Raw genomic sequence first — 15,443 nt, forward strand, 5'->3', positions numbered from 1 at the left:
CTCCTAAAGAGAATCAACATTATCTTGCCTGGCAACAGCCTCACTGGAGGCCCCCACTGTTGCCTCAGGCAGTGCAGGGTTTATCTCCTGAGACAAAGGTGGAATGGCTGATGGCAGCATGGGTCAAAGAGGAGATATTGCCACTACTGGAGATGGTGAAGCTGTTTGTTCTGGCAAAAAAAGCTTCATCGGAATTTACAAGCTCAGTGTCCCCAGCTTCATCAGGGTCCTCCCACACATCCCGGTTCAAAGTTGTAGGGTTCCATTCTTTTCCAATCAATGCCCTCACTTTAACAGTAGACACCCGGTGAGGCTGTGCATGCACCTTTCATTGCACATCAGCCACTTGCATGATAAGAGCTGTGTCTGTTTTTCCACAATTTCAGGTCTTTCTCTGTAGGAGGTAAGACTCTCACTCAGGGCAATCTTAGCATATTTGAGACTGAGTATCTGCTTCTGAAGCTGGGAGTTAGAATCCCTAGATTCATCGTTTTCTTTCATCACTCTGTCCACTGAAGTTTGGAGCAACCAACCAGCTTCATTATGTTCCTTGATTCTCCACATATGGTCAAAAGTATTATGCATAGAGTCATAGACTCCTTGCTTCTCACAAGCAGTGAATCAGGAGTGTCAAATGCATTTATTTTGCATAACTCTCTAAACAGTTCATGCCAAGGACTATCAGTGTTCTCCATATTATTAGAAGTATAGTCTTACCATTTTGGGATCTAATCATATTAAGTAACCAACTCCAGAAACCCCAAAACCAGCAAAAGAACTCTATCCTTAATACTCTACTCTTCTAGAACCACTTGTGTTACCAAAATCTGTATTAGTCAGGGTTCTCTAGAGGGACAGAACTAATAGGATATATATACTATATATAATACATACTATACATATACTATATATACACACTATATACTATTATATATATTTAGGATATATATAGTATATATATTGTAAATATAGTATATATACACTATATATACTATACTATATATACTATACTATATATACTATTATATATTTAGTACATATATTTTTATATATTTAGTATAAAGTATATATATAGTATATGTAGTATATGTAGTATATACACACTATATTGGCTATATAGAGTATATATAGTGTATATATACTATTATGTATACTTAGTATATATAGTTAGCATATATATATTATATATACACTATATATAGTGTAGTATACATAGTATATATACACTAATATAGTGTGTGTATATATACACTATATATAGTATATATATACTAAATACAGTGGAGGCTCACTGCAACCTCCACCTCCCAAGTTCAAGCAATTCTCGTGCCTCTGCCTCCTAAGCAGCTGGGACAACAGGTGTATGCCACCACACCTGGCTAATTTTTGTATCTTTAGTCAAGACAGGGTTTTGTCATGTTGACCAGGCTGGTCTAGAACTCCAGACCTCAGGTGATCTGCCCACCTCGGCCTCCCAAAGTTCTGGGATTACAGGCGTGAGCCACTGCGCCAAGCCCAGAAATTCTTAAAGTTCTGGGATTACAGGCATTAGCCACTGCACCCAGCCCAGAAACTCTTTATATAGTGTATATATAAATAATAGTATATATATAGTATATTAGTATAATATATTTGAGTGTGTGTGTGTATATATATATACATATAAATAGGGGAATTTATTAAGTATTAACTCACATGATCACAAGGATCCACAATAGGCTGTCTGCAAACTGAGGAGCAAGGAGAGCCAGTCTGAGTCTCAAAACTGAAGAACTTAGGGTCTGAAGTTTGAGGGTAGAAAGCAACCAGCATGAGAGAAAGATATAGGCTGTGAGGCTAGGCTGGTCTTATCCTTTCACATTTTTCTGCCTGCTTTATATTCTAGCTGTGCTGGCAGCTGATTAGATTATGCCCACCCAGATTAAGGGTGGGTCTGCCTTTCCAAATCCACTGACTCAAATGTTAATCTCCTTTGGCAGCACCCCCACAGACACACCCAGGATCAATACTTTGAATAGTCTGTATCCTTCAATCCAGTTAAGTTGACACTCAGTATTAATCATCACACCATGAAAGAGTTTATGAACTCCATGTAAAGGATCCATAACATATAATCATCCAAATGATCTTTCTGGATGGAAAGTTATCCTTAAGATACAAAGAGCTTTCTCTATTCTGATACAAGAACTATTTACATAATATGTCTGGATTCCTCTCAACACAACCCAGAGAAGATCATACCTCTGACAGATATCCCAAGGCCTAATACCATAGGCTGAAAATAGATTTTCCCAGACAGAACATAATATGTCTCCTAAAATTTAATGACTTAGGAAGTTCAAAGGAATATCAAGAGTTCTGTCAGAAGAAATGAAGGAAGAGAATTAAAGCAAGGTTGTAGTCCATGGAGAGTCAAAGACCTTTTTAGAATGACAAATGACAGGTAGCTTTTAAACATTCACTTTGGGGTATTAAGTAATGTGCCATGACCTTTACAATTGAAGTGCAAAACCAATTTCTAAAACTGAAAGTTTAAATCACATTTTCAAATAATATAAAATACTGTCTCACAAACATTGAAACTATAGTATAAAACTGAGTTTGTGAAAGGAGAAGTTTAGGCTACATTCTAAAATATATTTCATAGCTACAATTGAAAATTTTCTACAAAGATAATATGAACAGTAGTAATAAACTTAGAAACTGTCATTCAATATTAAAAAGCATATATAATTTAAATCATGCTTTATCATTCCTTATAAGCAATCTATCAAGAAAAAATATGGAAAAAATATCTTAAAATATTTAAAAAACACTGGGTATTGCTTGATTTGTATTAATATATAACATTATAATTCTGCTCGGAAATCTTTGGTGTCTATAGTTCAGAGGAGAAAAATTAAAACTGTGTATTTTTGATACGCTTTGTGATCTAATACTATCTACATATCTAATATCATTCTATTCATTTTATATTTTAGTAATACTAACAGTAAGCTTGACAAGGATATTCTATTCTCCAGTGCCTCTTTGACTTTGCATATACTGTTTCCTTTGCCTAGAATAAGCCCCATTGGCTTGTCTAAGTAAAAATATTCCCATTACTCTTTTATATTTCATATAAAATACTTTCTGAAGTCTTACTCCCTTTGTCTAACCTAGAAATTCTTTTTTTTTTTTTTTTCTCTGAGCTGGAGTCTCACTCTGTCACCCAGGCTGGAGTGCAGTGGTGCTATCTCGGCTCACTGCAACCTCCACCTCCCAAGTTCAAGCGATTCTCGTGCCTCTGCCTCCTAAGCAACTGGGACAACAGGTGCACGCCACCACACCTGGCTAATTTTTCTATCTTTAATCGAGACAGGGTTTTGTCATGTTGACCAGGCTGGTCTAGAACTCCAGACCTCAGGTGGTCTGCCAACCTTGACCTCCCAAAGTGCTGGGATTGCAGGCGTGAGCCACTGCACCAAACCCAGAAATTCTTTATCATATTGGTACCTTTCACCTGTTAACAAACAATAATTATTTTATTATAATTAAAATGCTTATAGTTTCTCCTTAAAAGATTGCTATATATTTCAGAATGGAGATTTTTCATTTTTGGACTCAGAACCTATACCAGACTAGGATCATATTTATAAACTAGAAATAAATGAATATAGCCATGAAACAAAGGTAACAGTAACAATAACATATGGCCCGACTGTATATCAAGTACTGTAATAAATGCTTTCTTCAGTATATGTTTGCACTACATTTATAGTAGTTTTTATCCTTGTATCTGAGCTATCAAGTGATCAAAGTGCAATTTATACTATTTTCTCTTGATCCAATGAATCTACCTTTTCCTTGTAACTGTAGCTTTGAATTTTTCTTTTTATTCGTAAATAGGGGAACTCTTTTTCTAACATAATTTTATGCAAGTATATAATATATGAAGCATAGGAACTGTGGCCCTTCTGATAAAAGCAGATAATGGCAGACTAGACACATATACCCAGCACCCCCTTATCTCCTGCAAGTAGCTTGTAGGAACCAATATAGAGACTAATGCCCTAAAAAATTTGTTCCCATCTCTACTTACTGTCAATCTGTATGTTGAAATCCTAACCCCTAGCATGATAGTATTAGAAAGCTGGTATTTGTAGATGATTAGGTCCTGAGGTAGAGCCTTCATGAATGGAATTAGGCCCTTATAAAAGAGAGCTCCTTTGCCCTTCTGCCATGTGAGAACACAGCAAGAAGACAGCTGTCTGTGAATCAGGAAGAAGGTCCTCACAAAACACTAAATTTTATCTAGGAGTTTCCAGTGTTCAGAGCTATGAGAAATAAAATTTTGTTGTTTATAAACCACTCAGTCTCTGGTAGTTTGTTAAAGCAGCCAAAACCAACTCAGACACAGAGAGAATGGTAGTCTGAAAACCCAACTTGGGGAAGGGTGAACATTTCCAAGACGAATTATCCATTATATTAAATGCTGCTGCTAGGTTAAGTAAAATAAGGAGATTCAACACAGGATCTACTGCAGGATTGCACAAAAGATTTATGAAAGTCATTAATGAGCCATTTCTGTGGAGTAGTTGGGGAGAAAGCCTTATAAGTGTCAAATTGAAAGAGAATAAGAAAAAAGCAAATGGAAACAATGAATGCATGCTAGTACTTTGAGTAGCTTTTTAAAGAAAAAAAATACAGAAACAAGGTTTTAATTGAAGGAAAAAATGAGGCTGAGAGATATTTTTAGATTGGACGAAATGCAAAATGGTTGTATGTTTCATGAATGATTTGGCAGAGAGGAAAAAATGAAGTAAAGGGAGAAATTGCTGGTACAACATCATTGAGCAGATGAAGCAAATGAGATCTAGCAGGTAATTAAAGGTATTAGGCTTAAGTAGGAACAATGATCAGGTATAAAACCATCTTTATAGGGCTATTTATAATAATAGAAAAATTGAAAACTTTTTAAAGATCTTTCTGCCATTTTACATTATTTTTCTGAGAATAAGCAATACAGAAAATACTTTTTTCTATTTTTAGTGAAAATATAATTAAATTGCATACATGCTAATGCATTTTCTCATTTCTGTAGTATAAAATTATTGTATTCTGTAATTTAAAAACAAAAAAACAATATCTACTAAAATTTAAAATTTAAATTTCTTTAAAATTACCCAGAATGAGGGTTTTAGACAAGTGGGTAATCTGCTAACAAAAGGATTTTTTAAATAAATTCCTTTATAATTTTTCATTTAATTTCAGTAAAATTTTCTTTTCATAAAAATATATCTTTGTTAATTTCTGTACTACTTGAATAGATGTGTAAATGAAATTAATTGCACTAAAGTTTGTTCTTTTGTGCCTTTTCTAAGTTTTCATATTCATGGGATATTTATCAGTCTAAAACGTGATGTGAAGTCTGAATTCAAACTTCTAAGTGCACAATTTTCGTCAAAAGAATTTCAAAGCAATAGAAAGTAAATGACTCAATTGAATTAATTAGTACTATCACACATATGCATCAATTTCTAGTTTATAAAATAACAGTCAAATAAATGTTTTGTTAAAATATAGTTGACTTTAATAAAAAGGTGTTAATCTATTGTAATAAACAATAAGAATCTCAATTTTTAAATTAGAACTGAAAATAAGTAATAAACTAAACCTAGAGTGTGATTCCAATTCTCGACATGTTCTGGATTTATACATGGTAATATTTTATCTCACTTATATTGTCTTACCCAATTCTGCTATTAAAAACTCACTCTGAAACTAATCTCTAATTGAGATTTTTCAAGCAATTATGTAACCTGCAAAAATTAAAAATTATACTCATAAAATGAATTGTGTTATTGAACTTCAATTAATTTCAGCAGAAGTTTTGCTTTTTTAAGAGATATATTTAAATCTTTTCTAATATTTAAAGGATTTTATAACGTGAAATTCATTGAAGTTTCTTCTATTTAGCTTTTTAAAATATTCTCACATAGTCACTATCTAATTTAAATTTCTGAAAATCAATATATTTGAAGCAAATAAAAAGTCAATATATTTGACTTGATCATCGTATTTGAAGCCTTATCTAAATCTTAAAAATATTTTTTGGTCAGGAGACTGATTCAACAAAAGAATGTGAATGAATCAATAAAATTTACTGTTATTTTAAAAGAATATATACATATTCTTTTCACTGATAACAAGTCAATGAGGAAAATTTTATGTCTAGATAAAAATTAGTGATTTATGAAAAGAAAATCCAGCTTTTCCATTTTGCTAATTTATTCAATAAACATTTACTAATATATTATTAGGTGCCAGATTCTATGGGTGAAACCTGAATAATATACAATTAAATAAATCATTGCCTTCTTGAAACTCATAATGTAATACTGAGAGTTCTCAGTTGAAATTATAAACCTTCTAAAATTGTATGCACATTTTTTGTTATGAGCATACACACATTTTCTCCCTAGCTTTTATTAGATCTTCAAAAAGATCAATGATGGTAATCCAATAAATATCAATAACTAGAAGGAGCAAAAGAGACAAACAGCTTAGCTAATAATTGAAATAAAATGGGCAAAATAAGATATATGCCAAAAGCAACTCTGACCTTCCTCCACCCATCAAAAATGGGGAGAGAACTAATTCTATCTGGGAAACTCAAGAGAGAATTTACCAAAAAAAAGAAAATAGCAAGCAGACATTACAAATGTGGGTGTACAATTTAAGAAGCCTCCAGATTTTTGCAAATATAATTGTATGGGCCACCCGTACTGGATAGTTGGGGATCTTTGTGGACCTAAGACATTAAAAATGTATAACTATCTCAATGGCAGATCATACATTTAAGTAATTTTCAAGTATAACTGAATTGCAATTCTAAATCAATATCATGCATTTCTAGAATTATCTTTTTCTGTTAAAAAAAAAAAGTAAAATGTTTATGGTAAATATGTTCTCAAGAGTCACCAACTTAAACTTACTAAAGTCATGAGAGAGTGCCATATTAAAATGAAAGAACAAGTTAATAATAAAGAGACCTAGTAATTTATTAACCTATCAACTTAAAAGTAATTTCTTTAAAGAAGGAAAATTATCAAAAAAGTATTTATTGAAAAAGGTTTTTAATTATCCGAGGAAATAATTTGGTGTTGAAAGGCCAAAAAAAATTACAGACTCAGTTCTCAACAGAAATGTTATCTTGAGGTTCAGTAAATATAGGATATAATAGCCTGAAATTTCAAGAATACCTTAATAAACAACACTATAAAACCCATAAATGTGTTCTCTGACACGGGAAATAATTTTGCATAATAAATGCCTATCATAAAGTATAAATATATGACATTAAACTCATAAAATATTAAGAAAGTAAAAGCAAGAATATCTTAAATACTAGAAAGATTAGTGGGAACATCCTTTACATAGAATGCATCACAAAATGAAAAAGGATACCATTAGATTGGCTGACATTTATTATTTGTGGGTAACATTAAAATGAGTTTTTTTAAGGAGAGAAATTGCTCAACTAAAGATGTAATATGATTTAATATTATCAAACTATGAACAACTAAAATACCCAACTTATCAAGACCAATACCTTATTAATCAATACTTAATGACCTTCCCTTACTGTGCTCATCAATCTAAAGTAAACAAACGTCATAAATTTTGTCCAGTCCTCATCAGTTCCCCATTTACAAGACTTGCCTTAAGTCACCTAGCATAGATCCTAAAATCATATAAATACCTTCCCTTGACTTCCACCTTCGAAAATAGTACTAATACTCTCGAGAGATTCTCCCTTTCTGAAGTAAGTCTAATAAAATTAGCTTTGCTTAACCAGCAGGGATTAGTCATTGTCTTTTGGAGGAATCAACAGCCAACAGGATAACAATTCTTCAGTTACTCATTTTCATTTCTTTTATTTTCTCCTTGGATAGAATGCTGAAAAGTATTTAGATTGTGACATTTTATTTTTATTTACCTTTTTTTTCTTTTTCTTTCTCTCTCTCTTTTTTTTTTTTTTTTTTTTTTTGAGAAGGAGTCTCACTCTGTCATCCAGGCTGGAGTGTAGTAGTGAGATTTTGGCTAACTGCAACCTCTGCTTCCCAGATCCAAGCAATTCTCCTGCTCCAGCCTCCCGAGTAGCTGGGACTGCAGGTGCATGCCACCATGCCTGGCTAATTTTTATATTTTTAGTAGAGACAGGGTTTCATCATGTTGGCCAGGCTGGTTGCAAACTCCTCACCTCAAGTATCTGCCCGCCTCAGCTTCCCAAAGTGCTGGGATTACAGGCATGAGACACTGTGCCTGGCCTTAGATTGTGACATTTTAAGTAAGAAGAAAAACAAATATTCAATATAAATAAACTTGTCATTAGCCCCAAAAAGGAACACTCATTTTGGTTTGCACTCAGAATTAATTCTTAAATTAATTGTTACATATCACTATAAAATATTTTACTTTCAATAGTTAGTAGGGTAGGAATGGGGAACCTATTTCATTCTAACTCTCAAAAGGGCAATAAAGGACTATTGTGAACACAGTTTCTAAAATCCTTCAGGTTATGATCAGAAGGTCCATAACTTAAAAGACACTTTTATTTATTATGAACTTAGGTACAGAATCCATGTTCATTAAAAGAAAATAAAAGATCAACACACAATTTTATTCGATCCACAGGGCTTTCTTGTAAGCTATCTGATAAACAATTATTTCAATAAATACTAAGAGATTTCAACGAACGGATACAAACAAGTATGTAAACAAGTGAACTTTAATATTTGTAGGAATATAAATAAATTATATATATGAATACTGTAAAGCATATTTAGAGATAGAAAAGTTGTTTAAATAATTCTTAAATTCTTAAATAATTATTTTTAAATGTCAGACTACATCTTCAAAAATCTCCTTAGTCAAAATATTTTCATTAATCAGCAATGTGAATAAAATATATGGAAATGACTTTAATATATCCATTTGTAGTGCTTTCTAGAAATTAATTCTATTCTTGTGTCATTGATAAGAAGGAAATATTGACAAACCTCATATGTTGCCGGGCCTGGAGTAATCTCTTTGGACTCTTCAAAGCGCTTTGATGCTTTCACAAATAAGGGTATGGGGCAAGATTTCCTTAAAACAGGATTGTATGCTGCAGGACCTGAGAGATAACAAATGTAAAAATTATGATAAAGTATGTTTTAAAATTATTGATTTTGGTCATATGAATATTAGGTTTGTGCTCTGAATGTATAAAATTAGCTTTCATTTGAACCCATTATTTTTGAACGCTTAAAATCATTTGGTTTATGTCTTTGAAATATGATAAGCATAAGGTGGTGGCATCTGTTTACCTAATAATTAAATATATTACAGCAATAATTTCCAGAAAAGAGAAAACAGCAGTACTCTCTCAATACACTTTTACATCATGAATGAAGATGCTTCACTCCTATATCCTAAATATTCATTCACATGTTCAGTGAGGAGTTAGGGCTTGAACTGTATTTGGAAATACAGCAGAAAGGTGCTTTAATAGCATTCTGGGCACTAAACATTACAGAAATCAAAACACAAAGAAGGAATGTATATGGAGCAATCAAACGTAGTAAACAGATGGTTTGCATGGAACAGGGCCTAAACCTAAATAAGGATTTCGGTACTTAAGCCAATGGGTTCCAATTTGTATTCTTTAATGCCCCCAAGTTCTTACAGAAGTGACCAGAGGATAATTTGTAGGTAAAGTCCAAGTAGAAAATATTTGAATTATTTTCATTCACAACATCTCTAAAAACTTTTGAGAACCACTTTCATAGACAATGGGTAGCTCTTAAAAGTTTTAGATTAAATAGTCATGAAAAGTAGTAGTTCAGAAAGTAAATTCTGGCAGATTCTTGATTCTCATGAAGAGTGTACAACCAAGATCCCTCGCATGTGCAGTTCAGGATAGGGTTCGAGCTCCCATGAGAATCTAATGTCAGGCTGATCTGACAGGAGATAGAGCTCAGGCAGTAATACTCACTTGCCTTCTGCTCACCTCCTGCTGGGCAGCCTGATTCCTAACAGGCCATTGACAGGTATAGGTCCTTGGCCCAGGGATACAGGACCCTGTGGTCTAGTGAATGGAACCTAGCTAGTACAACTTCACAGAGAGAAGACAGGGAGAGGTAATTTTTTTCCTCATTCATATTTTAAACAATACTGTTGAGTGTTTATCACATGCCAAACCTTGTGTTTCAAGAGAATGTTAGAGGTATACTATATCAAATGTTTCAAAAGGAGAGAAGACTTAGGAAGGACACTGTAGAATATGTGGAATATAATTTTAGAAGAATGGTAGTGAAAGAAATTGAATTAGGGGGCATCAGACAGGCAACGTATGGGGAGAGAAAATAAAACCTTTGGTCATAGAATATTGACAATAAATATAAACAGTGAAATAGAAGACTGGATATAATGATATTAATAAAATACAAAATTAATTTCTCTATATTTCCCTAATAAGCATGCAATTCAATCTACCTGCTTTGGCAAATACATTCTTGTTGATGCTTTAAAATCTAAAATATTTTAAAATTAATAGGTTCGTATGAAACATTTTAAATGTTTTTAGCTTCATTAATATAGGACATTTCAAAATTTAAGATAAAGGAGGACATCTAGGCTCTAGCCCAATCATTCTAATATCAGCTCAATGAAGATATAGGTATCTAAAATTCTTTGTGAGAAGCTAATGTATTTTGATATATCAAGTGAAAAGTTGGTATTTAAAATAAAGGAGGACATCCAGGCTCTAGCCCAGTCATTTTAAATTAGTTCAATTAAGATATAGCTATCTGAAGTTCCTTGTGGGAAGCTAATGTGTTTTGATATGCCAAGTGACAAGGAAAGTGTTTTTGCCAATGTCATCTTACTATAAAACAATAGCGTGCACAACTTTGGAATAATATAATTTATATGTACAGTGCAGAGGAATAATGCACATATACATACATAACATCTTTACTGACAGACATTCATACACAAACTATGCAAGGGAAAATATATCATCAACCACAGTACTCAGAATTTAAAAAAACACAAACTATCATCCGAAGCTGGGTATATCATTATTCCGCAGTCAGTTAATTGAAAACTGTAGTTTTAACCATAAAGATTTATAAAGGTTAATGCAACAGGTAAGGTTATTATCCAAACACTATTGTAACTGTATCTTTCATTTTCAATTGTGAAGAAATATAGTCTATTCTCTGCCCTTACCATCAGGCTACAGCAACTGATAATTATTTACATTCATAGTTATAACTCATTAAAAGAAAATAAATTATTCAAATGCAATTGTAGATTTCTTTTTATTGGAATTCCTTTGAGGAACATTACGTGAAACAAAACTTCTCAATATGCATCTTGCTGCATTTTAGCACTTAGCCTGCTTTAAGCTACAGAATATTTTTTAAATTAAAAAAAGGCTTATCATACTCAGTCTTAAAATATATTTTCAATTACATACGCTATTGCTTATATGATACAGGTCAAAGACTTACATTGCTTCATCAGCTCTGATTCACAGCTAGATTATGCAGAAACTATCTTCTTTTTAGATACCAAAATGTCACATTTTAATCACAGGTCATAAGGAAGAAAACTTCTCATTCCAAATCAAACACCTATGAAAAGTCTGCCTGAATCATGGCTAGTATATAATGGGAAATTCAAGAGTAGGTGATTCTTATAATTGCATATTTTCCAGCCCTGTGCCAACTCAGTCTCTATGAAATGTCAACCAATGCTACAGGGCAAAAATGGAACATAACAGGAACAGTGAGTAATTTAAAACAAAAACCTATGTTTCTGTCCCTTCAATATGAACATCTTGGTACATTAGAGTGGCCTCAGAAAAAAACAACTTCTATAAATAAAGCTACAAAATCTCAGATTTCATAAGTTGTTTGCTTTATAATGAGCTAAAATTATAAATAATGTAATAATTCTTGCTATGAATACTTTTTTTCATGTGAAGGTGACACAAATCTACTAACAATTAAATATCCCATATATGAGCATACTAAAACCCTGGAAGAAAACCTAGGCAATATAATTCAGAACATAGGCATGGGCAAAGACTTCATGACTAAAACACCAAAAGCAATGGCAACAAAATCCAAAACTGACAAATGGGATCTAATTAAACTAAAGAGCTTCTGCACAGCAAAAGTAACTATCATCAGAGTGAACAAGCAACCTACAGAATGGGAGAAAAGTTTTGCAATCTACCCATCTGATGAAGGGCTAATACCCTGAATCTACAAAGAATTCAAACAAATTTACAAGAAAAAAACAACCCCATCAAAAGGTGAGCAAAGGATATGAACAGACACTTCTCAAAAGAAGACATTTATGTGGCCAACAAATGTAAGAAAAAAAGCTCATCATCACGGGTCATTACTGAAAATCAAATTAAAACCACAATGAGATACCATCTCCATCTCATGCCAGTTAGAATGGTGATCATTAAAAAAATCAGGAAACAACAGATGCTGGAGAGGTTGTGGAGAAATAAGAACACTTTTACATTGTTGGTGGGAGTGTAAATTAGTTCAACCACTGTGGAAGACAGTGTGGCAATTCCTCAAGGATCTAGAACCAGAAATACCATTTGACCCAGCAATCCCATTACTGGGTATATAATCAAAGGACTATTAATCATTCTGCTATAAAGACACATGCACACGTATGTTTATTGCAGCACTGTTCACAATAGCGAAGACTTGGAACCAACCCAAATGCCCATCAATGATAGACTGGATAAAGAAAATGTGGCACATACACACCATGGAATACTATGCAGGTATAAAAAAAGGATGAATTCATGTCCTTTGCAGGGGCATGGATGAAGCTGGAAACCATTATTCTCAGCAAACTAACACAGGAACAGAAAACCAAACACCACATGTTTTCACTCAGAAGTGGGAGATGAACAATGAGAACACGTGGACACAGGGAGGGGAACATCACACACTGGGGCCTGTGGGGGTTGGTGGAAGGCTAGGGGAGGGATAACATTAGGAGAAATACCTAACGTAGGTGACGGATTGATGGGTGCAGCAAACCATCATGGCACGTGTATATCTATGAAACAAACCTGCACGTTCTGCACATGTATCCCAGACCTTAAAGTACAATTTTAAAACAGGGGTTAAAAATCATTTAGGAAATTGTCCATTGAAATTTCATGATTTTAAAATGTCATTTAGAAAGTTTATACATTTATGGAACACATTTTCTCATACTGATCATACTGATTTTATTCTTCAGCTTTACAAATGAAGTAATAGCAAAGAGAAAAGACTAGTACACAAAGAAGTATCATCATCAATGCCAGAGACACATTTAGGTTTAATGTTCTTCCACTACCTCTAAGACTAGATTTGATTAAATGGCACTTCAGATTATGACCACAGAACTGCACAGTCTATTAAATTGAACTATAGGTAACAAGAGAAAAAAGAGTCCCAATACTACACAAATTTTAAACAAAATACCCATGTTTATTTTCGCCATCCCCTTAAACTATCTGTTCAAAAACAAAATTACATATTTTACATATTTTATTTTAATTATGCAATTAAAATATTACATATTTTAAGAAATAAGATTTTACATATTCAAGGATATCTTAAAGTTATTATAGAGTATCTGGAAGTTATCGTGTACAAAGCCCCTAAGAAATTGACTATTTTCATGCACTCCAAACTAAGTAAACTGAGAAATTCATCTCCTGGCATCTACCTAAACCATGCACCTGTTAAAACATGTGTTCCTAGAACCGATTAAGCTATAAGGCTATCACTGTTATGACATATAAATATAAAATCGTATGGATTTGGCTGGACTGAAATATCTCTTCAGACAGCAATGTCTGTTTATCTGTGTACCTCTAATACATACTTATCAAAATGTGCATCCATAAGCTCTGTCAAGTGAAGTCTTTCAACTGCTGCTATAAAAAAGATCCTTCCACTCTGTGATAACATAAGTACATTCTAGGTAAATTTGAATAACTTTCATCAGTCATAAATGTGAGTGTAATACAGTTTCTGTGTGAATTATAGGAACCAGCTGGAAGGAAGGATAATCACCCTTCCCCTAAAACCATTTTGAGTAGGCAGTACCTAAATATGCAACATATGAATTATTTTTAAGAATGAACAGAATTACCAAATAATAAAATATGAAGTTGTCTTCAAGGTAAACAGAATGTTTCACAATTGTCCTGAAATATTAGTAGCAAATTCTCATAATTAAATTTCGGTTTTATACTTCACAGTTCTTATGTAAAGATTTACAGCCATATTGCCAAGAAAATTATCAAGGCAAAAAAATAGAATAAGTCTCAACATATATTTGAAGTTCCCTTAGATCACCATTATCAGGGCTAAATTAGCACCACTCTATCAAGGCTAAATTAGCAAGGCATTCCCACTGTCAAGACTGATACTTATCTCTGGGAATATTACATGTACAAATCAGGATAATGCTAAAACATGTCACATCACAGATGAAGTTACATAAAGTCCTTTCAATAAAATATCAACTTCATTTTAAAAATAATTAAAACATTTGATTTAATTAAACTAAATTCTTCACAAACATTAAAGAAAATCACTAATTTATACCATTTAAATTGTGACTACTTGCCATTTTTCTCAACTTGTTAAAAATTGTAAGGCTTCCAAATATGTTTGGATTTGAATCTGCTGCTAACATCTTTACCTGTATAGGTCTGCTAGGAAAAAGCTAGACTCACAGAGTTTAGAGTTTCCAGAAAGAGGAGCCTACATTATTTATTTAGTGAGGAGTCAATTAAGCAAAGATTAATATTTCATTTACAACTTAAATGAGCAACTTCTCTATCCTAAAGCAAATGTATTTTATAGATGAAATGAATGATACAATACTTTTCATGCTTTGATGTCATCAAATATTTTTTACATTCATTGGAGATTAAACAAGAACTGTTAGATTAATCATTGACTATTTCAGTAACCTTTGTCCTCCTTTTTAGTAAACCAAAATCTATATATAGATTGAAATGTAAATAATAATGTTTTTCTTCACCCTTATAGTTTTCTTTGGTCACTATGATCCTGTAATCATGTAATGTAAATATTCTCTAACCTTGTTCCTATGTCCTACTAGAATAAGAGACAGCAGACTACTGTGAGAATTCAGCAGGATTAGTCCCTTTCAAAGCTTCTCATCAACTAAGGTTGAATATTCCTAACCCAAAAATCTGAAATCCAAAGTACTCCAAAATCAATCTGAAACTTTTCAAGCATCAACATGATGCTCAAAGAAAATACTCATTGATGCATTTCAGATTTTGGATTTTCAGATTAGGGATGCTGAACTGTTGAGTATAAATAATGTAAATATTCTAAGAT

General features: G+C 32.8%; 1 protein-coding gene across 1 annotated transcript in view; it reads right to left on the reverse strand.

Annotated features, from left to right (window-relative positions):
* STPG2 (sperm tail PG-rich repeat containing 2) overlaps positions 1-15,443 on the reverse strand; it is a 547,712-nt gene that overhangs the window by 137,491 nt on the left and 394,778 nt on the right. The window contains exon 10 of the mRNA XM_078002688.1: positions 9,045-9,160. Within this exon, the coding sequence (XP_077858814.1) occupies positions 9,045-9,160 (116 nt within the window). The remainder of the gene's footprint in view (positions 1-9,044; positions 9,161-15,443) is intronic.

The sequence above is a fragment of the Macaca mulatta genome, chromosome 5, assembly GCF_049350105.2.
Source record: "Macaca mulatta isolate MMU2019108-1 chromosome 5, T2T-MMU8v2.0, whole genome shotgun sequence".
Taxonomy (NCBI): domain Eukaryota; kingdom Metazoa; phylum Chordata; class Mammalia; order Primates; family Cercopithecidae; genus Macaca; species Macaca mulatta.